Here is a 23,715-nt window from a genome sequence, read left to right as displayed (position 1 = left end):
TTGCTTTGGTCCCCTATCCCAGATTACAAAGATCGTGTATTATCTTGTCAGACTGAACTATGACAATGCAGTAGAGAAAATTGGAAAGCAAGATCACGCCATGAATGTGTAACACCTTATTATGTTACAATATGCACAACTCATGCTTCACAATCAGCATACGGTATCTTTTGTTGAGGTTTTGGTTATGCTTTCATAATGCAGACCACAGCTTCTTCCTCATTACTATACATAAAAAATGTAGCCAAAGACAGTAAAGACAGTGACTCTTTTACTGTGTTACTTACCATTTCCCAAACAATCCAGTCCATAAAAATAGTGTACACAAGTAATGTAAATCTTATGTAACTATAAATAATTCATATGATAAAAAAGTTTACTTTTAAGTGAGATATTTGCTTTTTACAGCAAAGGCATACAATATTTTGTTGTAAATTAGAAAAAAGTGCTGAGCACTCTTGTGTTAACTACCTATGATTACTGGTTAAGGCAGTCAGTATAAAGTGCTATGAAGAATAAAATCGAAGAAAACAAAATGTTTAAACACTATATGCACACTATCTTAACAAGTTCCTAAAATTTCATAAAAAATAAGCTGCATATAATAAAGCATAAGCAGAGGAGGCACATAAACTGCCTTGCTCATTGCAACAACATAATAAAATAAAAATGTGACCTCAACCCTTTTTAGCCCAGGAAGACTGCATTCTGCAGGACAGTTCCCAACTGGCACGCAGCATAACAGTCGCAATAGCATCAACATTTCTGTACAAGCATTCACCATTCAGTAATCCTAGATGCATGTTATTTGCATCAGACTAGCAAGGCCAAATTATAAAAAAAACTCATAGAATTAATATTTATTTACAACCCAAATTTTGGGCCAGTCCAGAACAGAATAATATGCAGAACTGAAACGAACATTAACAATGTTCGATGCAGTTCACATCACTTGTATTCTAACTCTGAACATCGATCACTCTGTTTAGCAATAGTTTAACAGTTGCTTAAGTTTCTTTAAAGTGTTTTTTGAAAGGGTAGTCTAGTCTGAATCTAGAACAATACAAGAATTTTACATTTTGTTTGGTTTAGGGACAGATTTTAGGAATAAAGTTCATAAATCAAGGGATGGGTGCATTTTCCTCATAGCAAATTTTGTAAAAGGTGGAACATATGTGGCTCTGTTTGTGGAATTCTCAGCAACCCCAAGCTTGGATCTTTAGAGTATTTTTCTCTCAAAGATTTTCTTATCAAATCCCTAAGATACCCTTCATTGACATTATCTCCCCTTAGCATAGCACACATCTACAAGATTGGTCAGAAGCAATGTAGTAAAAAATGTTTGTGGACATCTGCAGATGCATTTGTAACAACAGTTCACCCTCTTGCATGTGTATCTGTAAGATGCCGATCACCATTAAACCATGCAACTAAACATTGGGCTGACTGTGTGCCAGCTTATCAACCAAACTCATATCGCTTCCAGATAACTTTGTTGGGTTTACTGCTAAAGCATAGGAATCTGTAAAAAGTTATACGATAAACACTATTTTCAACAGGTAGTCCTCCTGAAACTTGTATTTAAGGGTATCCATTGCTTTAAAAACAGTAACAAATGAATGTCAACTGCTGGTAACAAAATGACTGTATGGTGACATCGATGGCCTGATGGTGTTGCAAAGATAAAAGTGAACAGCTGATATGTCCAGCGAGCAAGAACATATGTGAACTATACAACAATCCCCTTGTGTGTGGGTTGTTTTTTTTTAAAGCATACGTTGTCTATCAATATAATCTTATATGTTACATTTATTTCCACAGAACATCCACCATGGAAAGCTGGTCCAGTAACAAAGTTGCCAGAGCAAGCCATGGATCTCTGCCAGCTCAACTATACACATGGCAGGCCAATATTATAACCAGTTTATCCCTCAGATTGTTAGATCCAGCTACACCATTCCCTCTTTTGAATTTGAAAACTTAAAATAAGGAAACAGTTTTTATACAACAAAGCATCAGAGTTTACGAGCACAGTCTGGCATCGTCATCTTTCAGGAATCCAGTTAGGGAGAAAGCAAACCTATGCAAAACTAACAGTTGGTCCAATCTGATGATAGCTTACACACACACAAACAAATTAAATTTCTTGAACAATTCACACAAACCAGTAAAAATACATCTCCAGCAAATTAATCTGCAAAGAATTGTTACAGAAAGGCAGATGAGAGAATCTGACACAAATGGCACACTAAAATTCAAGAAATATTGGCTGGGGATGGGGAAAATGGGTTGAGGAAAAGCAACCAGACCTGTTGTTGACGGACACCAGGTACAGAGAAAGAATGGCATGCACGAGATTTGAACCAGGACTGCCAATTCCACTGTAATGGTGACAGGTGTTTGACTGACGCACTGCTGGACCCCTTTGGGCAAGTGATTAGGGTGGGGACGCTACAAGAATAAGCAGGTTATAAGATTCTATTAGGAATGCTTCATAATTATGGTTATGAGAATTCAATAATATTTAAATAAACAGGATTGTTTCTCATTTATGGACACGGTAAGAAATGTTTTGCGAGAAGCACTTTCATCATGAAGACAAAGTTGCTTACATTTACAGTCAATCTTGTGAAATTTCTTAGCATTTATTTGTGCTACATATTACACACTGTATCAGACATCAGAGAAAAGCATACATCAGAAATCATTCATGCTTTTATACATAGGAACATGTAAATAAATCTGTCATTTCTGACTAAGAAAATAGTTATCACATCTACTCTCATATTATCATCAAATTATGATCTCTTCTACTAAATTAAAAGAGTCATATGAAGTATGGTAGAATGTGCCTGTGTGCATGTTAGTGAAACACTTGAACTCATGATTATTTAAAACTGTCCTTGGCTGGTTTAGCAGTACTCAAGTCTAACTGGATTCCTGGAGTCAGACAATCAAAATGCCTCTGTCATATAGCTATTCAATTTTAATCTTGTCATTTAGAAGGCGTGGCTGATCAACAAACACTGTCCCAAACCAGAAGAGGGTGGCCAGAGATATTATAGCTGCTGCACCCCAGAAGAATATGTACATCAGCTGCTCACTAGTTTGTTCTGAAAATGTAACCCGTTAAAATATGTCAGCTTTAAGCATTACAGCTTACTGGAACCACTCTAATAGCTAAAAGCTTTTAGCTCCAGCAGGAGCGAAACACTTTTATCAAAATCTTCTTTACAAATTTGGAATTTAGAAACTGTTATACACAGCCTAGATCTGCAAGCATTGCACAATTAAAATGAAAAGGTCATGGATAGTATACTTCCATTAAAAAAGTAGTGGCATGCAAATTTCAAAGTTTTAAACATCTTGGCTTCGTACGGTTTATTACGTTCTCAAAACAATTTTTTTAAAAGCATTTAACTAATCCTCTTGACGGTAAGAATCTTTTTGGCAGATTTAAATGCTCAAAAAACTTGTACCTACTTTGCACAAAATTTACTCCACACAAAAATTTGTCCACGGATATTAACATAATAAAGATGTCTTACTTAACCAAAGTAAGACACCTGCTTTTAAAAATCTACCCAAAAGTAAGTAGCAGTCCTCCATCAAAGGACTAAAATACTTCTCAAATGTTACTGTGGATAGGAAAAAGGTCTCGAACAAAATACAAAGAGCTGCATGCCAGTCCTAAAATTATATTTTTAAAAAACTGAAAAAAACAATAGAAAAGAATAACAGCAGCAAAAGACTCACCATCGGGAAGGAGGATTGTGATGATCAGCATGGCTGAAGCTATCATTAATATCACCGGTATCTGGTAAACAGAGCAAGCAGTTTATCATCAACTTTGATCCTTTCACTCGGTTGCACATTCTCTCTCTTTCCAGATTGTGGCAAATGATTGTGGCAATGAAAAGAAAGAAAAGTGACAACTGCTACTTTTGATCCTTTCATCAATGGTTAACATTTCTTCTCCTCATCAACAGAGGTTTCATAGAGAACCTTAAAAAAAAAACAACACAGGGATGCTGCTGTACTTACTGCATAGTACTTCCAGTCCCGCTGGACAGCAAGTGGTGATCTTGAGGTAAGCCCTTCTGTTTCCTCCACTACATGGTTTCCCAAAAACAAGTCAATGGCATCCTGCCAATAAATGATTTTTGAAAAATCTGTTTACTGGTGCCTCACTGTCCATGCAAAAGTAGATTGTGGTTTTTATAAGAAATACTAATTACGGTGACAGATGTTACCAAAAAACAAATTACATAACTGCACGAAGCTTTCTGCTTTTTGTTTATGAAGCGGAATAACACTAACAGCCACATATAAAATACAGAGGTCTCACCTGCCGAATACCATCCTGAAAGTTGTTTCTGATGTATCGTACTAAGGAGTTCCAGCCATCCATCAAACCTCCCAATGCTGTTCGCTTACCAGTTCTAATAAAGAAAATAAAATATTTAAAAGTTGTTTGCACTCTACATTAATTCAGCTAATGGGTTATCTGGTCAAAGGTATTTTATACCAACAGAAGGTTGATGGTGGCATCTTTAAACATCTTTAAACAAGGCCACATAAAGAAATAGCATTATAGTGATCTGTAACCCACTGTGTCACAGTAACAATCCTCCTCACCATTTTGCCATCAGACTAATCTGTGCATTACACACACACAAAAGATTAAAGACAGTTCCTAACCGTGTGAAGTCTGTCTTGAGAGCACCAGTTCCAGCGTATTGCTTAGATATCACATCAGCATTGTCAGCCCAGACTGCAATGACAGTAAATTTAAAAACATTTTTTAATTAACAATTCTAGCTCACCAATTCCTAGAACTTAGTCAAGTTACTGTAAACACATTTTTTTTTTACTGGAATTTTTTTTTTTATTTCTGTTTCTCCAATCTACATTTTCATATAGTGAATCTTAGTTCGGATCTTCAGGTTGTGACTTGATTTGTTTTTGATCCATGGTCACTGTTCAATGTGACATTCATCAATATCAACATGTTTACCGCTCCTGATGGATGTTCTGGATATCATGGGCGTTTGTCTACTTCTAGTGACAGTTTATATTCATGAAGTTTTCCATCATTTGTTTCAATCATCAATGACAGTGGTTGCTATAGTGACTCCTGTGTGTTAATTCATCAAAGTGCACCCTAAGGTAGCTTGCCCTTGTAACTTCTTACAGTCACTGTGCACACATGGGGCTTGGGTGTGGGTGTGCATGTAAAGAGTGATCATACTCACGTTCTTTTGTAACCACCCTCTGCTTTTCTAATATTGTGTGTGTGTGGTGTATGTACAGCACTTTGGGAAATGACATTTTCTAAATATGTTTCGTTATTATTATTAAAGTGGTTAAAATTGTAATCACAATCTCTACAGCATTACATGAGATGATAACTCACCATTCCTAAAGACAGTGTCAAACTGCTTTTGGTCCTCAATGTTCTGCCCAGCCTCTAGAACACCAAGTCTCTGAAACAATACCATAACAAGATGATGAGATAGACAACTATACACTTTGATCGATAATGACGGATAATGAGCATTCCCTCTGTAATCCCTGTGTAATCCCTGAGGAAACATACACATCTTTACAATTAGTCTGGTATGTGCTGTCATGGCTAGAGTTAATTCCAGCTGTTTTGTTCTAGAAAAATGCAGCATCAAACCATTTGTTTGTACCCCTCCTGTCAGATAAGCTTTTCAGAGCTCTGCCAGTCAGGGCTTCTCTCCACAAGTACGGTATTTTACACAACGCAATTTTGTCAGCTTCATGAGTTCCTTCAATCTACTGGCTCTATTCAAGGAAGAGTTATGTGGATGTATGAACTGTGCTGTGATACAACACAATCATACGCTCTGCATGTGCAATATGGAATAAAGTCTAAAATGTGCAAGCAGAACCTTTAAATAGCGCTAGTGAACTATCTATTAAATAATGTTGCTAGTGCTAGATCTTTTAAAATGTATGCCTTTATTTGGCATATTATTAGCAATTATTATAATTTAAAGGAAAAAAAAAGTATTTTTTAAAAAATGACACATGGCGGTCTTGCCACAAGTGCCAAAACTTACTGTTAACTGATCCTTTAGAACCTCGCGCCCAATCAACCCTTGAACAACATTGGTGCGATCCAGACAGTCCATGCAATTGGTACGAAACACCCCGCATTGCTGGCTGACTACAAATCCATCTCTGTTCTGGTGGAAATATCTGTAATATTAATGCAGAATCTTAAATCATTATATTTCTTAATTAAAACATACAGAGGCATTTATCAGTTAGTGATGATAATGACTAAATGTTTACTTTAAATTTCATGTCATGTTTAAAAAAATGGTAATTGTATATACCTTCATAAATGGTCTAAGCTGGTAACATATTCAAATACCGCAGAGACCTTCTCAGCAATAAGTAAAAAAAAATTACAGGCACTTTTTGACATGGCCAGCATGTTCTGTATATTTATGACCAGTATTTTAAAATGATATAATGAGAATGCCTACCCAAAACGTTTAATGTCACCTTCCAGACGATCCAGCAGTAAGGATAATCGGTCAAAACGCATGTTTTTGCATTCTTTGTGAAAATCAAATGCTTCATACCTGCACAAAAATACTTCAACATAATAGCTAAGAGATGTCTTATTTTAATAAGTACAGCATTTTACCCCACCATCAACAGCAGACTGAAAACATTTTAGAAAAAAAATTAAAAAAAACAAATAATAATGATGGATGATGGGAATGATGATTATGACAATGATGATGGCGATTCTTGAACTATGATAAAAAAATATAAATTAGATGATTGTGATGGATGTGATGAAAGATTAATTCTTCTTTACCAGAGATGTAAGATATCACTTTTACACCATTTTCAATGGTATACATTGGTATATATGGCATCATTAGTTATTAAACAGGAAGTTGTGATTTTGTCTCCTTTATAAATTAATTTTTTAATCAAGCTTTAGATAAATATCACAGTGAAAGCAAAAGTCATTAAAGTATGATGGCACTAAAAGAGCAATGTGTCACCTTATATTTGCATTCTTTGCACTGGAGACTGTCTGTCCATACATGGTCTCCAGCTCTTTCTCATAGCCTTTCTGGTTCACCTGCGTTGTCAAATATCACAGCATTTTGGCTGGGTTGTCTTTTGTTAGCATTTGATAATGGTGTTTAGTCGTAAAGTGTTAAATGTAGCTTGTAGCTTTGCGTAAAATGTAAGATTTCTTATTAGTATGACAAGAATGATTATGATGATGACGTGATGACTAAAGTGAATAGCTGTGCAAAATATAACTGACTTTGCATTGCAAAAAAATGTGAAGTATATTATCAGAAAATTAGACAAATTACCACTTACCAAGTTCACAATCACCTGATAGCCATAGTTATAAATCTGGTTGTCAAAATGTTTCTGGAAGCCACTTAGCTGTAAATTAATATAAAAATGAAAAATTAATAGCAGTCAGTTATTTTCACCTAAAAATATCTTCTATTTCATATAAATAGCCAATTAATGCACATACTTAGTTTTACAGAGATTTATGCGCACAAACATTCACTCACTCATTCAAAATTGCCCTCACATGATTGGCCTTAATCAGCACTGGATTTGGGATGCGCTTTAAATCTGCTCGTTGTGACCAAAACAATGGAATGGAGCCTCGTGTCTGCAAAATCACAAAAAAATTTAACTTGATGCAAACTGTCTAAATTTTAATTATATATAAAAGTATAAATCTAAATAACGCCTGCTAAATCATGTTCAACTAAAAGCAAACACTTGTTCTGAGAAACATAATAATACTTTAATAGGACATATCAGCTTAAATACTGGGAAATCTTCAGCACACCTGAACAAAAGAACAGCAATGGCCATTATACTGAACAATTTGCTCTGTTTCAACGAAGTTTGCCACCTGGCCTTCTGAATCCACACCTCGCACGTTGAAGCGAGTGCCAGCTCTATATATGCAGCGACGTGATATAAGGGTGTAGTCAAATGATTTTCCATTGATTTGGCAAGATGACACTTCAATGACTTTATAGGTTAAGGATTTTCCATTTTTTGTATGTGTACACATGCATGAAAGTTTTAGTTGGACACATTGATTCTCACACATCTACATCTCACATGCATGTACACATATAAAGCACACAAAAAATATGTGCGGGTGTATACATTCAAGTACATTTATAAATCATAACAGGTTTCAGGAACACTTGAATGAAATAGCTAATTACCTGTAGTTTGGGTGCATAATACTTTCTATGCAGACTCTCATACTATAAATTTTAGAATCATTAAATCTGTAGTAAAACAAGGGCATTGTATGCTATTGTGAAAATTTAATTTTAAAGACAAATACATGAAATTATTGCTTACAAAATACAAAGTACATTAAATAAGCCAAGCAAAGCAAGGCTATAAATGTACAGATATATGGACATCAACATTTAAAATTATAACATGCATCCAAACTCAGCTCACTGATAAACATGGTCTGTATATTTAACACATAGTATATTTAATATACACTGATAGATGCTCATTATGTCCCCACCACAATAGTCTCAGTTAAGGGACAGAGAAAGAGATGCTCATACCATTCCATACACACATAACAAATATACACGATATAAATAGGAAGGAAAGGATCTATTGTATGATCTGTAAACAAATATACGCATGTTAAATACAAAGAATTGTTAAATGTTTTCAGATGCATTACTTAAAAAGGACACCATGGATCATTGTCCTGTGCAAAGGTATAACAATACACATGCAGGGACGTGGATAATGTACCTTGATAATGTACAGCAAAGGATACAGCCTAGAATAACTGGCAAACAGTACCGGCTTAACTCTGGCTGCTGGGTCAACTCACGTAGTACATGCCCGTTCCATACAAACCTCTGGTCTGCCTAAAAATTTCCAAATCAACAGAATATTTAAATATTTTCTCTTTTAATTTCTATTTTAGTTTTCAAAGATACTCATAAATTTACCCAAGCAATCACTTTCAGCCTAGCGTATTACACCATGCTAAAAACTTTTATGCATTTGTATTCACATATATATTGTCTCTCTCAAACAATGAAGTTTACAACACTATTTGATATAATAAACAAGGATTTTAAAAAATTATTGAACATGTATTTTCTTCGAAGAACCCTACTTAAATAAACAACAGCTGTAACTCAAGAACCAAAGAACCGTTAAAATCTTCAGCAATATTATTCCATACAGGAAGTAGGGAAGTGCAAAAGGAAGTAAGATATAAGCCTACCCTCTCATGCAAGGCAAGGCTCTGGAACTCTGGGCTTGTGTTATGTAGTCGTTGTAAGGAATGACTGATGTCATAGGTCGGAGAGAAATAGAAAAACTCTGTTCTCAACATGTTCTCAACAAGAGAAAGGTATGTCTTGTTCAAGCTGTTCTGGAAAATTATTTACAAAACAAGCATAGTCAATCAACTATTTTATAAGAAAAGAGTCACATTTTTATACTGCAAATAGTAGAATGATGGATGAAGAACAGATTTTTACAAGTCTAGTTTGGATATTTTTTCGCAAGAAATTCAGCATCCGAACACTTCTTTAAAGTCTGTAAAGTCTGCTTCTGACACTTTATGAAAAGAGGTGGGTTTTTTTTTTGTTTTTCAGAAAGTATACTATCTTGCAAATACAAGATCCCACATTATCAAGATATCACAATTACAATATCTTTAGGATTCTTCTTACCTGTTGCTCTGTCAGATGTGTTGTAGTGCGTTTGTATGAGTGGATCTCTGTGTCTGCTACTCGCCATATTGTGTGTCCCTTCACTTCTCCAACTTTCTCCCTTTTCGTAATCACAATTAAATATGCTCCTACACAAAACATATATGTATATCAATCATTTATAAATATACATAAATTAGAGGATTTATAAGTAAAAATAAAAAATAGTCATAATTATGTATGATGTGTTATGTTTTTATTTCTACTAAAACCTATATTAGTAATTTTTGTCTTGTTAGTTGCACTAAAATTAAAGTTTTATCATAATGAAGAGAATGATGCAACAAAGCCTCTTTAACAAGAAATTATAATAAGCATTGTTCTGAAATTCCATAAATATTAAATCTTGTCCAGTGGCTATGATACAAGATTATTTCATCTGATCCTTTACAAGTTGATCTATTACAATAGAAAAGAACCACCAGATAACTGAGCACTTTGGGAAGTTGTGTAAGTACCCTTAAATCTAAAAATAAAGATAAAAATGCCTATGTAGCCCACCTAAGCTTCCTCATTTTCTATCACTTCCATAATGTCTAGTAAGATCCAAATTTTTATTGTGAAACAACACACCTGCTACCAGTCGTATTATTCCCAGAATTCCATATATAGACTTGGTGATGGCAGAGGCTGGTATCTGACCTTGGTTTCCTTGTTATGAAGTTAAACAATATTTCAAAAATAATTTCAAACTTTAAATGTATTTAGTTTAGTTGAATCAAACAGAACATTCTGACCAAAAGCATAAGAAGTGTTCTTATAAGTTGTTTTAAATTAGCTGTCAGAAATACATAATATAAAAAACTTCAATAATCTTTACATAATTTTTTAAAACAAAGTGGTGGAATGTTGACATTTAACACATGATATTTTAGAATAAAAATATGAATAAGGTAAACTATATATGTATGCACAGACACACACACTTGCCCCTACCTTGCAAAGTTATTTCCTGAGTCACTCTGTCAATGATAAGGAGCTCTGTAGTATCACCCCCTCTAGGCTCCACAATAAACCGCTCAGAAGTGATATGTCTGCACACATTGTTATGAATACAGTTGTGATAAATAAGTTCATCACCCTGCTTCTCTCGCCCTTTTTCTACAATGAGTGTGTGTGTGTGCACATGGGGGCATGGCACCAACCTTATTTTATTTTTACATCTTGATAAATGCTACATAGTAAAAACTCTTAGCAAATATATGCTCCAGGGTTAAGGTCCTAAGAAAATTCAAAATACAACCAGTCCAGTCAATAAAAAAATGAAGGTAGGAAGAAAGGATTATGGGACTGGGATGGATCTAATCCATTCTTTGATTTATGCACCATGTACTTTCTTGCTGAATATGTTCTGCTGATTAGAGTTAGGATCTATGTGCCGTAGGGATGCTGTCTGATGATAAGTGTGTTTCGAGTTATCCTGCATCTTGCTTCAGATGTATTTCTAGACTACCATCACAATCGCTTCCACAGTGCCAGGATTGTACTAACTCAGCACAAAGTTTACACATTTTACTTGGTACCCCTGACATACCTCTACCCATCTTGACAAAGTTTCAGATATTGCAGCTTATTAAACAGATAAAGTTCTGCAATACTATTTCTATCAAGAAATAGCGGTCTGAAGCCCACCTTGAAGCCCTCAAGAAATGTCACTAACTGTGAATCAATACCACTTCAAAAGAATTTTTATATGTTCAAATGCCAGTGAGGACTTATTTGTGTGAGCTTAAGTCTAATTATTCCAATTAAGCCTTGATTCAACTTTTGATGTTGGGATATGTGGAACTATGTGAGACAATATGGTAATGACAGTCAATTTAACTCAAGCAAGAGGTCAATATTGCTGGGGTGATATATGGTTTTGGGTTGAAATGACTGGTGAGCCTAAAGATACATGCATTGAAAGAGTCCAAAATCATTATATCATCATATGGTTAATATGTATTCCCAGATCTCACATCAGCTGAGACCTTCACAACACAAACAAATCCACACACACTATCTCTCCCTCTCTTTTTTTTTTTAATCACGATGTTTGTAACTATGTATCTCAAGAACGATAGTATTCGCCCACATTTAGGGAAATAGTAAATGGCACTTAGCTTTATCCAAGCATTAGAAAAAACATGCACACTACGCGTCCTTCAAGTTTAACCGAGCAAAAAAAAAAAAAATCCATATGGGTCAGTTCATTAAACGTAATTCATTAACGGCACACAGCTCCCTGAACCACACCCCTCTGTTTAGCGTGATCGTACCCGGCACCTGTGTTTAAGTACGTAATTTCCATGACTCCTTTTCACCCTTTTATCCGCTACAGGTGTCACACGCTCTCCATTTATATATTCGTACCATAACTTATTTAGCCATACCACTTTGTAAGTAAATTTAAAGTCAACGCCGCAATGTGTCTTTCCACTTTCAGTTTCGTTACACCAAAAAATGTATAATTTTTCCATACTTAGTACCGAACAATGTGGAATAGCCATAAGAAGCATCTGTTCCACCTTCCCCGAAATTAATTTCGAAAAGGTTCAAAGAATTTTCCACATGACCACTGAAATGTTTATCAGGTTCTCAGCGTTCAAATGCAGACGACTTTTTGTCGTCTTCCCCCATGCCACCCATTCGAAAAATTACTCTTGGCTACCATGAAAGTAATGCAAATATATAGAAACGCTAAGAAAATTGTATAGGTATAGTATATTTTCTTTAAATATTTACTATAATAAACAGAAATTATACATCGGTAAGCATTTAAATAAAATTCTACGCCCACTCACAGTCGTAAGACCTCGTGAACGGCCATGTTGGCAGAAACAAATAAACGTGATTTCTTTAGTAAAAAGTTTTCAAGGGAGGTAATCATGCCGACGTTATCGGTCTGTAAAGGTCATATCATAACCTGGGGAGTGAGGTGCTCTGGGCTAGTCATGCATGAAGGCAGTGCCCATCTCCTCTCCTTCGCTGCCTTCCCCAACCCTCTATGGTGTCAGTTGGGTCGACTGGGGAAAGTTTGGACGAAAGTAGCCTTTAAGTGGTCAAAGCACTAGGCTATCCGCTTCCCCGTCGATGTCTGAGACTGCTTTTGTTGCAATAATTACAGAAAACTGAAATTATTAAACAGATTAACTCTCAGCTCTTGTTCTTATTCTTAAATGTTATATTTGGTTCCTCTTTGTGTTTTCTGTGTTTGATTTTATTCTTCAATCGTTTAGTACGGTTGTTTATTCTTTTATAGTTTATACGTTATTTGTTTGTTTTCCTGTCCCTCGCATGCTGTCCATATTTCGTTCGTTAAGCGCTAAGAGCATACTCCTTAGGAGTTTGAGTACGCGCTTTAAAAATTTTCCATTATTATTATATTTGCATCCTGGATCACAGTTGTTGTTTTTTTTAATGGTTTGTGCACGCTGGAGCTGCTTCTTGCTAGGTATCATTAATATTATTTTGACAACAATTTTGCATGTCATGTTGCGAGCGTCAGTGTCTGTATGTAAATACGTTTGTGGGTTGTTGTTTTTTTTGTTTTGTTTTTTTGAGGGGGTAGTTGTTTTGTTATGGTAGATGGCAGATGGTTAGTGGCCGATCTGACGCACCGCAAGCGGTAATAGGAGAGGAGGGAGGGGTAACGAAGAGGTTTATTCCATGGGATGGGACACAAACCTCTGAACAATATTTCTCATTATATACCAGAGAGATTAATGGCAACAATTAATCGCTGGCGCCACCCTGACCACGATGGCGTGCCCCCAGCAGATGGCAAGGGGGAGGGGGGACCAGCGTCCGCTAGTATTATACATACCTCACTGCTTATACTGGCTGTTATATTGTACCTCGATCATCTTTATGTTGTTCAGTGTGTCTACACGTACCTCACTGTTTATTGGCTGCTATCTTCAATTTATCAGTACTGGTCTGCATAGAGAGTCCGATCTATCTTGGTCGCGATGCTGCGTGTTAATAAGTTCCCATTATCATTATTATCATTACTAAAGGATCAACTAACCCAAGGGAGGTAAGCCACATAAAAGAAGTAGAGCTTGTTATCTCCCATTTTTTGTTTTTCGGTAGTCACGTTATCCGCAAATAACAATACAGATATAAAGAATTAAATCTATAAAAAAAAAAAAAATTGCAGGCTTCTCACAGTTTTGAATTGTTTATTTAATTTGTCTGTTTTTGTTATTTGTAGCAAAATGCATCCCGAGGAAATGTTTAGTTTCCAAGTAAATCACGCTGGATTCACGGGTTGACTTTTTATGTTCATTTAGTCTTCCTAGTCTTTCCGTTTCCATTCTGACGCTTTTCCTTTGAAAGATCAAGTTATGTTTACACCAAATACAATGGTGTCAGTGATTATAATAATTTCTTTTACCGATATCGATCCGGTGGTTAGAATGTGTGTGGAATAACCGCTACCGACAACCTAGGTTTTTAATTGTAATATATAACACACACACACGCACACGCACACGCGCACGCACGCACGCACGCACGCAAACACGCACGCATGAACGCACGCATGTACGCACGCAAAGAAAGAATAAAAAGACAGAAACGGGAGACAAACTCACAAGTTAAATAGACATGAAAAGATTTTGTTTCGCTAGAACCCTAACAATTTTCTTTCAATGGAAAACAAAAGAGAAACAGGGTTTGTTTACAAGTCCTTTATTTTACAAGAACATAAGCTGTAATAATGCATCGAATATAAATGATTTCATTTTAAGACAAATTCTCTGCTGTTACATGCTACAAATAGGTCCAGTCACTTTTCTACTGCTTCAACGGACATGTAAGTAAATTCTCTTCACATCCCTCAGTTTCCATCAAGTTTGTGTATTTAAGTCTCTTCGAGAGAAACCCTGGGGGCGAGGTGGTTCTATAGAAGGAAACCGTCGTCATGATGGCCCAGCCCTGTCCACGGCTACAAGGCGGGGGTGGGACTAGCTTCACACCTGGGCAAGAGCACCACCACCTGATGGTTACCGACAAACCTAGGTTCTTAATTGTAATATATAACAACACACACGCACACACACAGGCACACACACACACACACACACACACACACACACACACACACACACACACACACACACACACACACACACACACACACACACACACACACATATTCACACACACGAACAAGCACGCACGTACGCCCAGAAAGAATAAAAAGACAGAAACGGGAGATAAACTCACAAGTTAAATAGACATGAAATGATTTTGTTTCGCTAAAACCCTTATGAGGATACCACACCATAAAAATTTTCTTTCAATGGAAAACAAAAACGAATTAGGGTTTGTTTACAAGTCCAAACTAATTGCTGTTACATGCTGCCAAAAGGTCAAGTCACTTTTCTACGGCTTCTACGGACACGTAAACAAATTATCTTCAACTTACACAAAGTTCGTGTATTTCAGCCTCAACGTGAAAATTCCTGGTGCCGAGGTGTTTCTCTTTCAAAGAATCCACTAGGACGAGGGCCCAGCCCTATCCAGGAAGGCGTGCCCCCGGCTGATGGCTGCGGGGTGGGTGAGTCGGCCTAGCTTTACCACTGGGCAAGAGCACCACCCCGGCTGCAAGGCAAGAGCTGGGCAAGAGCTGGGCAAGAGCTGGGCAAGGAGTTGCCAACATCACTAATGAAAAGTAATAAAACGTCAGCAGCTATCTTTTAAAATTATTTTATTTATCATGCTAGTTTATAAATACTAAAAACAAGACACTTCACTGAAACGTTCAAAAAATAATTAACTTTGTGAATAAAGATTTTTTTAATTCATTAGCCTTTCAATGTTTATCAAATGTCACCCACGCAATCAAGGATTCGTACCCATCGCATTACAAAACTCAGTTGCACACCATAATCCTAATTTAAATTTCTTCTAAGAGTCAAATGTATTTAAGTAATCAGTTTAAAGATACACAGTGTACAACACAATGTTAGAGATCGGTCATTGGCGTCCTACTGCCACCCATGATGCTCCAATCCATGATGCTCGCCCTGTCTACGCGGCGAGGAGCTGGAAGGCGGGGTGGGGATTCTGGCAGAGCTTCACCACTGGGCGAGAGCACCACCCCGGCGGCAAGGCGGGTTGGAGAGTCGGCCTAGCTTCACCACCTGAAGGTTACCGACAAACCTAGGTTCTTAATTGTAATATATAACAACGCACACGCACACGCACACGCACACGCACACGCACACGCACACGCACACGCACACGCACACGCACACGCACACGCACACGCACACGCACACACGCACACACACACACACACACACACACACACACACACACACACACACACACACACACACACACACACACACACACACACACACACACACACACACACACACACACACACACACACACACAAGCACGCACGTATACACAGAAGGAATAAAAAGACAGAAACGGGAGACAAACTCACAAGTTAAATAGACATGAAATGATTTTGTTTCGCTAAAACCCTTATGAGGACACCACACCATAACAATTTTCTTTCAATGGAAAACAAAAGCGAATTAGGGTTTGTTTACAAGTCCTTTATTTTACAAGAACATAAGCTGTAATAACAAATCCAATATATATGATTTAATTGTAAGACATAAACTAACTGCTGTTACATGATGCCAAAAGGTCCAGTCACTTTTCTACGGCTTCAGCGGACATGTAAACAAATTATCTTCAGCTTACACAAAGTTCGTGTATTTCAGACTCAACGTGAAAATCCCTGGTGCCGAGATGTTTCTCTTTCAAGGCATCCGCTGGCACGATGGCCCAGCCCTGTCCAGGCAGGCGTGCCCGCGGCTGGTGGAGCAAAGGCGGGGTGGGTGGCTCGGCCTGGCTTTACCACCGGGCAAGAGCACCACCACGGCTGCAAGGCAGGGTGGGTGGGTCACGTGGGTGGTCACGTGCCCAGGACATGCACCCACGTCACGAGCCACTGAAATTAAGTTTTATATCTGTCCAGCCTGTGGGCCTTGCACGAATTTAACATTAATATAGAAAGAGATTGAAAAGCATGAACACATGCACTTCAGGTGGCTTAATTATGGAATATTTGAATGTTTTGTTTACCGCCATTAGTGTCTACAAACAAACAAAGGTGTGCATAATTTCAGACCTTTACCCTCATTACCATGGTGATACCTTTGATTAGTGTCTGTATGGGAATTAGTCTTCTGGAACTCAGTCTTGTTGAATGGTTACCTGAGGTTTATAATCAGTGGCATATAGCTGTGTGGATCGTGTGAATTGTTCGATGAAAACAATAAAATCGAAAAAAATTAATGAAATTATTCAATGTCTTATTGCGTTTGGTGTGTTTATTTACAGTGGACGAAAGTGCACGTGTGTATATATATATAAATGCAAGGAGAATGTTTATATGATTTTGTTTGCTGCAGAAAGAACTCAGAATCAATTTCCCTGAAAACTATCCATCTTTCTGTCGAGAGCTCTCACACTGTGTAGTATGGTATACAGTATACAGTGTCAGCTATCAGGAATTGGCTGTGCTGCCCATAATATGTACACAGCGCCATACAAACTGCTGCAGACTGTCTATCAACAGACATGGAATCAATAATATGAAAATTTATTATTACGAATGTGATCAGGAAGAGAGCTCCACTGCTCAGCAGCACAGAGGCAGGATGTCCGTTGTCCGTGTGTGGCTGTCTTTGTGGAAGGGAGGATGGAATGCACGAGGGGAAGGTGGAGAGGTAGCACTAGAAAGCTCGGCACAGCACTTAGGTGGTCCAGATGCTCACAGTTATAGAACAAGACAAGACCTTCCGCCGACTAGTCCATTGTGCAAATTGAACCTTTACAGTCCGATGGTTTTTATCAGGTCATAGTCAGGTGGTGGGGTCTGTAGGTGGGAGAGCACTTGGAAAAAATCCTGAGTGGATAAGTCTGCTATTGCTTTTGTGTGGAAGGAAGGAATGTCACAAAGTTCTTTACGGATCTTCGGGCATTGTCGCTTGACTTTCCGAAAGACTGCTGAATGTTTGTGCTGCGTGCGTGCTCGGGGATGTCAGTCCAGGGGCTGGGGCAATACCAAGTGGGTAAATATTATCAGGCATTGCCTGGGTGGCTTCGTCTCTTTAATCTGTGATTAAATTGTAGAGTTACCAACATCACTAATGAAAAGTGATAAAACGTCAGCAGCTATCTGTTAAAATTTTTTCATTTATCATGCCAGTTTATAAAAACAAAAAAACAAGACACTTTACTGAAACGTTCTCAAAATAATTAAGTTTGAAGACATACTGTGTTTTTTTTTTAATCCATTAGCTTTTATTGTAAATTTGTTTATTTCTAAATTTCCTTCTTTAGAACAGTTGTAAGTTTTAGAAACACGCTGTCCACCCAGCCTCACCCACATATACATATGGTCCGTTAGTGGCCACAACAAGGTACAGGGCGATAAAAATAAGTGTCTCTTCGACTCTTGTTAATCTCTATTTCTTATTAAGGTATAATCAGAAATATTGTACATCGGTATATGTATCATCGCATAGACTAACCCGCCTCTAACACCCTTCACTTCAGACCCTGTGTGGTGAGTAAGATCAGTCACCGGCTTCCTACCAGACCATGATGGCACAGTCCTACCAATGACAGGAGGGGCTGATGGAAAGGGGGGGCATAAAGACAGGGCTGGGGGTTCTGGCATGGCACCGCACCCTCGCCAGGTCCAGAGCACCAACCTGGCTGCAAGACAGGGCTGGGGGTTCTGGCATGGCACCGCACCCTCGCCAGGTCCAGAGCACCAACCTGGCTGCAAGACAGGGCTGGGGATTCTGGCATGGCACCGCACCCTCGCCAGGTCCAGAGCACCAACCTGGCTGCAAGACAGGGCTGGGGATTCTGGCATGGCACCGCACCCTCGCCAGGTCCAGAGCACCACCCTGGCTGCAAGACAGGGCTGGGGATTCTGGCATGGCACCGCACCCTCGCCAGGTCCAGAGCACCACCCTGGCTGCAAGACAGGGCTGGGGATTCTGGCATGGCACCGCACCCTCGCCAGGTCCAGAGCACCACCCTGGCTGCAAGACAGGGCTGGGGATTCTGGCATGGCACCGCACCCTCGCCAGGTCCAGAGCACCAACCTGGCTGCAAGACAGGGCTGGGGATTCTGGCATGGCACCGCACCCTCGCCAGGTCCAGAGCACCAACCTGGCTGCAAGACAGGGCTGGGATTCTGGCATGGCACCGCACCCTCGCCAGGTCCAGAGCACCAACCTGGCTGCAAGACAGGGCTGGGGATTCTGGCATGGCACCGCACCCTCGCCAGGTCCAGAGCACCAACCTGGCTGCAAGACAGGGCTGGGGATTCTGGCATGGCACCGCACCTGGGCTCTTTGGGCTCTTTGGGCTCTTTGGGCTCTTTGGGCTCTTTGGGCTCTTTGGGCTCTTTGGGCTCTTTGGGCTCTTTGGGCTCTTTGGGCTCTTTGGGCTCTTTGGGCTCTTTGGGCTCTTTGGGCTCTTTGGGCTCTTTGGGCTCTTTGGGCTCTTTGGGCTCTTTGGGCTCTTTGGGCTCTTTGGGCTCTTTGGGCTCTTTGGGCTCTTTGGGCTCTTTGGGCTCTTTGGGCTCTTTGGGCTCTTTGGGCTCTTTGGGCTCTTTGGGCTCTTTGGGCTCTTTGGGCTCTTTGGGCTCTTTGGGCTCTTTGGGCTCTTTGGGCTCTTTGGGCTCTTTGGGCTCTTTGGGCTCTTTGGGCTCTTTGGGCTCTTTGGCTCTTTGGGCTCTTTGGGCTCTTTGGGCTCTTTGGGCTCTTTGGGCTCTTTGGGCTCTTTGGGCTCTTTGGGCTCTTTGGGCTCTTTGGGCTCTTTGGGCTCTTTGGGCTCTTTGGGCTCTTTGGGCTCTTTGGGCTCTTTGGGCTCTTTGGGCTCTTTGGGCTCTTTGGGCTCTTTGGGCTCTTTGGGCTCTTTGGGCTCTTTGGGCTCTTTGGGCTCTTTGGGCTCTTTGGGCTCTTTGGGCTCTTTGGGCTCTTTGGGCTCTTTGGGCTCTTTGGGCTCTTTGGGCTCTTTGGGCTCTTTGGGCTCTTTGGGCTCTTTGGGCTCTTTGGGCTCTTTGGGCTCTTTGGGCTCTTTGGGCTCTTTGGGCTCTTTGGGCTCTTTGGGCTCTTTGGGCTCTTTGGGCTCTTTGGGCTCTTTGGGCTCTTTGGGCTCTTTGGGCTCTTTGGGCTCTTTGGGCTCTTTGGGCTCTTTGGGCTCTTTGGGCTCTTTGGGCTCTTTGGGCTCTTTGGGCTCTTTGGGCTCTTTGGGCTCTTTGGGCTCTTTGGGCTCTTTGGGCTCTTTGGGCTCTTTGGGCTCTTTGGGCTCTTTGGGCTCTTTGGGCTCTTTGGGCTCTTTGGGCTCTTTGGGCTCTTTGGGCTCTTTGGGCTCTTTGGGCTCTTTGGGCTCTTTGGGCTCTTTGGGCTCTTTGGGCTCTTTGGCTCTTTGGGCTCTTTGGGCTCTTTGGGCTCTTTGGGCTCTTTGGGCTCTTTGGGCTCTTTGGGCTCTTTGGGCTCTTTGGGCTCTTTGGGCTCTTTGGGCTCTTTGGGCTCTTTGGGCTCTTTGGGCTCTTTGGGCTCTTTGGGCTCTTTGGGCTCTTTGGGCTCTTTGGGCTCTTTGGGCTCTTTGGGCTCTTTGGGCTCTTTGGGCTCTTTGGGCTCTTTGGCTCTTTGGGCTCTTTGGGCTCTTTGGGCTCTTTGGGCTCTTTGGGCTCTTTGGGCTCTTTGGGGCTCTTTGGGCTCTTTGGCTCTTTGGGCTCTTTGGGCTCTTTGGGCTCTTTGGGCTCTTTGGGCTCTTTGGCTCTTTGGGCTCTTTGGGCTCTTTGGGCTCTTTGGCTCTTTGGGCTCTTTGGGCTCTTTGGGCTCTTTGGGCTCTTTGGGCTCTTTGGGCTCTTTGGGCTCTTTGGCTCTTTGGCTCTTTGGGCTCTTTGGGCTTTGGGCTCTTTGGGCTCTTTGGGCTCTTTGCTCTTTGGCTCTTTGGGCTCTTTGGCTCTTTGGGCTCTTTGGGCTCTTTGGGCTCTTTGGGCTCTTTGGCTCTTTGGGCTCTTTGGGCTCTTTGGGCTCTTTGGGCTCTTTGGGCTCTTTGGGCTCTTTGGCTCTTTGGGCTCTTTGGCTCTTTGGGCTCTTTGGGCTCTTTGGGCTCTTTGGGCTCTTTGGGCTCTTTGGGCTCTTTGGGCTCTTTGGGCTCTTTGGGCTCTTTGGGCTCTTTGGGCTCTTTGGGCTCTTTGGGCTCTTTGGGCTCTTTGGGCTCTTTGGGCTCTTTGGGCTCTTTGGGCTCTTTGGGCTCTTTGGCTCTTTGGGCTCTTTGGGCTCTTTGGGCTCTTTGGGCTCTTTGGGCTCTTTGGGCTCTTTGGGCTCTTTGGGCTCTTTGGGCTCTTTGGGCTCTTTGGGCTCTTTGGGCTCTTTGGGCTCTTTGGGCTCTTTGGGCTCTTTGGGCTCTTTGGGCTCTTTGGGCTCTTTCGGCTCTTTCGGCTCTTTCGGCTCTTTCGGCTCTTTCGGCTCTTTCGGCTCTTTCGGCTCTTTCGGCTCTTCGGCTCTTCGGCTCTTCATAGATAATCATCATTAATCACCATCCATTTATCATCATCCATCAACATCTATCAGCATCCATCATTACCTAATCATCAATTATAATTAATCTCCATCATCAATGATCTTCATTCATTATAAAAAATCATCAATCATTACCATCAATAATTATCAACCAGCATCATCAATAATCATCATCATTAATCACCATCCAACCATCAACATCTATCAGCATCCATCATTCATCATAAATCCTGATACATCATCATCATTATCATCATCATCATTCATCATGAATCATCATCAATAATCTTTATTCATCATTACTAATCATCAATCATCACCATCAATAATTACCAACCATCATCAATAATCATTTATCATGATAGATCATCATCATCATCGATAATCTTTATTCATCATAAATAATCATCAATCATCACCATCAATAATTATCAACCAGCATCATCAATAATCATCATCATTAATCACCATCCACCCATCAACATCTATTAGCATCCATCATTCATCATAAATCCATCCTCCAATCAATCATCCGTTCTTCAATTATTTATTTATCATCACCAATAATCATTACCATCAATAACCGGCAATCAGCATCATCCAATAATCACCCATCCAACATCTATTATCCATCAATCATTAATTTATTATCCATTTATTATCTATCCTTTTATCTATCATCCATCCTTTAATCAATCATCAATCATAAATCATTATCATCTTCATCATGGCAGATGTGCGGGAGCTCGTGTTTATTCAAGGTGTGGCAACAAAGTTTACATAGCTTACATCAAGACACATACATGGCTGTAAACATACACAACATATCAATGTCGTAGATGACTTTCAACCTCCGTCAGTCAGTTTACCTAGACAACCGTTATGTAATACTTCCCAACATTCTCCCTCGGTCGGATTCTGTTCAGGGAGGTTCACACTAACACACACATCTACACTTCCTTAAATAATCTTTCTTGAAACTTCCTTGAATATTCTTCCTTGAAAACTCTCCTAAGCTGGGGGCCGCTGGGGTTAACGAGGCCAACACCCCCTCCACACCCCCCCCCCCCGACAGTGTCCGTCTCCTAGAGCAACGAGTGGCGACTAGACGGACACACCTGTGTACGAGATACACACTAGCAAACTCCTAAACAGTCAGGCCTTTCTCTTTCTTAACAATTTTATTAGCTTTCGCTCTATATATATCTAGGCTGTCTGCTTGTTTGTTTGCTAATCTGTCCGCATTTCTGTCATAACGACCGACACTCTGCATGATGTATCTAGTCACAGCCTTACCTACTAATCCTATCATTTCGCCTTCTTTCTTACATGAGATCACATCAAATACTAGCTGGGGATCCATGTTGCACACGAAGATAGCAAATAATAATGAAATAAAGTCACCTAAAATTATCTCACAAATACAATCAGATAGAAATGTAATCACAGCATCAAAACGTGTCTTCACAATGATTCGCAAAATGAAAGAAGGAATAAAAATCCCTCAGTCAAATACAGTTGTAAACACTTCAAGGTTTAACCCTAGTTCAATCAAGGCTATTTAGGAAACAACTATACTCAATCATCAATCAAAGCAGTGAGTGTACACACATCTCAAATCCAAATCTCAGTAAACACAATAAAACCCTCAAAGAGCAATCAGATTATTTAAATGTAATAATCTGAACACTACTTATCATCAAGATTTAAAGTTCAATATAGGTTTGAGGGACAACCAAATATTTTTTTCTTAAAACAATAGAATAGAGTACATAATGGGGAAGATAATAACACACTCAGACACTACCAAGCTTCCTCCAATAAACACCACACTCAGGGGTTAGGTGAAGGTAGCAGGGAAAGAAAGACAGAATACAGTAGAGACAGAGGCTGTGCCCTGACTACGGGTAGAACTTTACAGACCCGTAGACCCCTGGAGCTGGAGACGGGGAATAAAACGTGAAAATTAACCATAAACATCAACAGAAAAACCACGTGACTCCTCAAAGGACAATCCTTCCACACAACAACTGTTTACAAGACAGACAGCTCCGCAATCATGTCGGGGTGAGCAATTGTCACGGACAATGGCAGATGGCATGGGTTTTTTTTAAGCAGGTTCAGGTCAGATGACAACAACACAAATCCTCTGCCCCAATACACGGTCAAATACCAAATAATTCTCGCACAGAGAAAACTCAAAGCTAACTATAGCATCTCGCAGTTCTTAGCTCCACGCCACAAATGTAAAATTTCTTATATTTGTCCTCACGTCTGTCTACTTGCTGATGAGAAGAAAGGGATATCGCCATGAAACTATGTCCGATGACTAG

At 39.8% G+C, this 23,715-nt stretch overlaps 1 protein-coding gene across 1 annotated transcript; it reads right to left on the bottom strand.

The window, feature by feature from the left end:
- Positions 1 to 258: 258 nt before the first annotated feature.
- Positions 259 to 12,705, bottom strand: LOC112576877 (phosphatidylinositide phosphatase SAC1-like). The gene is made up of 18 exons (XM_025259695.1): positions 12,596 to 12,705; positions 10,746 to 10,843; positions 10,383 to 10,460; positions 9,771 to 9,898; positions 9,317 to 9,466; positions 8,858 to 8,951; positions 7,880 to 8,067; positions 7,613 to 7,696; positions 7,387 to 7,455; positions 7,056 to 7,135; positions 6,522 to 6,620; positions 6,090 to 6,228; positions 5,417 to 5,486; positions 4,702 to 4,774; positions 4,349 to 4,442; positions 4,045 to 4,146; positions 3,757 to 3,817; positions 259 to 3,113 (listed from the first exon to the last, which is right to left on the bottom strand). The coding sequence occupies exons 1-18, from the start codon at positions 12,679 to 12,681 to the stop codon at positions 2,977 to 2,979; spliced, it is 1,830 nt and encodes a 609-aa protein (XP_025115480.1). The 5' UTR covers positions 12,682 to 12,705; the 3' UTR covers positions 259 to 2,976.
- Positions 12,706 to 23,715: the final 11,010 nt, after the last annotated feature.

Source organism: Pomacea canaliculata, linkage group LG12 (assembly GCF_003073045.1).
Source record: "Pomacea canaliculata isolate SZHN2017 linkage group LG12, ASM307304v1, whole genome shotgun sequence".
In the NCBI taxonomy this organism is placed as follows: Eukaryota; Metazoa; Mollusca; class Gastropoda; order Architaenioglossa; family Ampullariidae; genus Pomacea; species Pomacea canaliculata.
The sequence above is the reverse complement of the archived record's forward strand: the minus strand, read 5'-3'. Positions and strand labels throughout refer to the sequence as shown.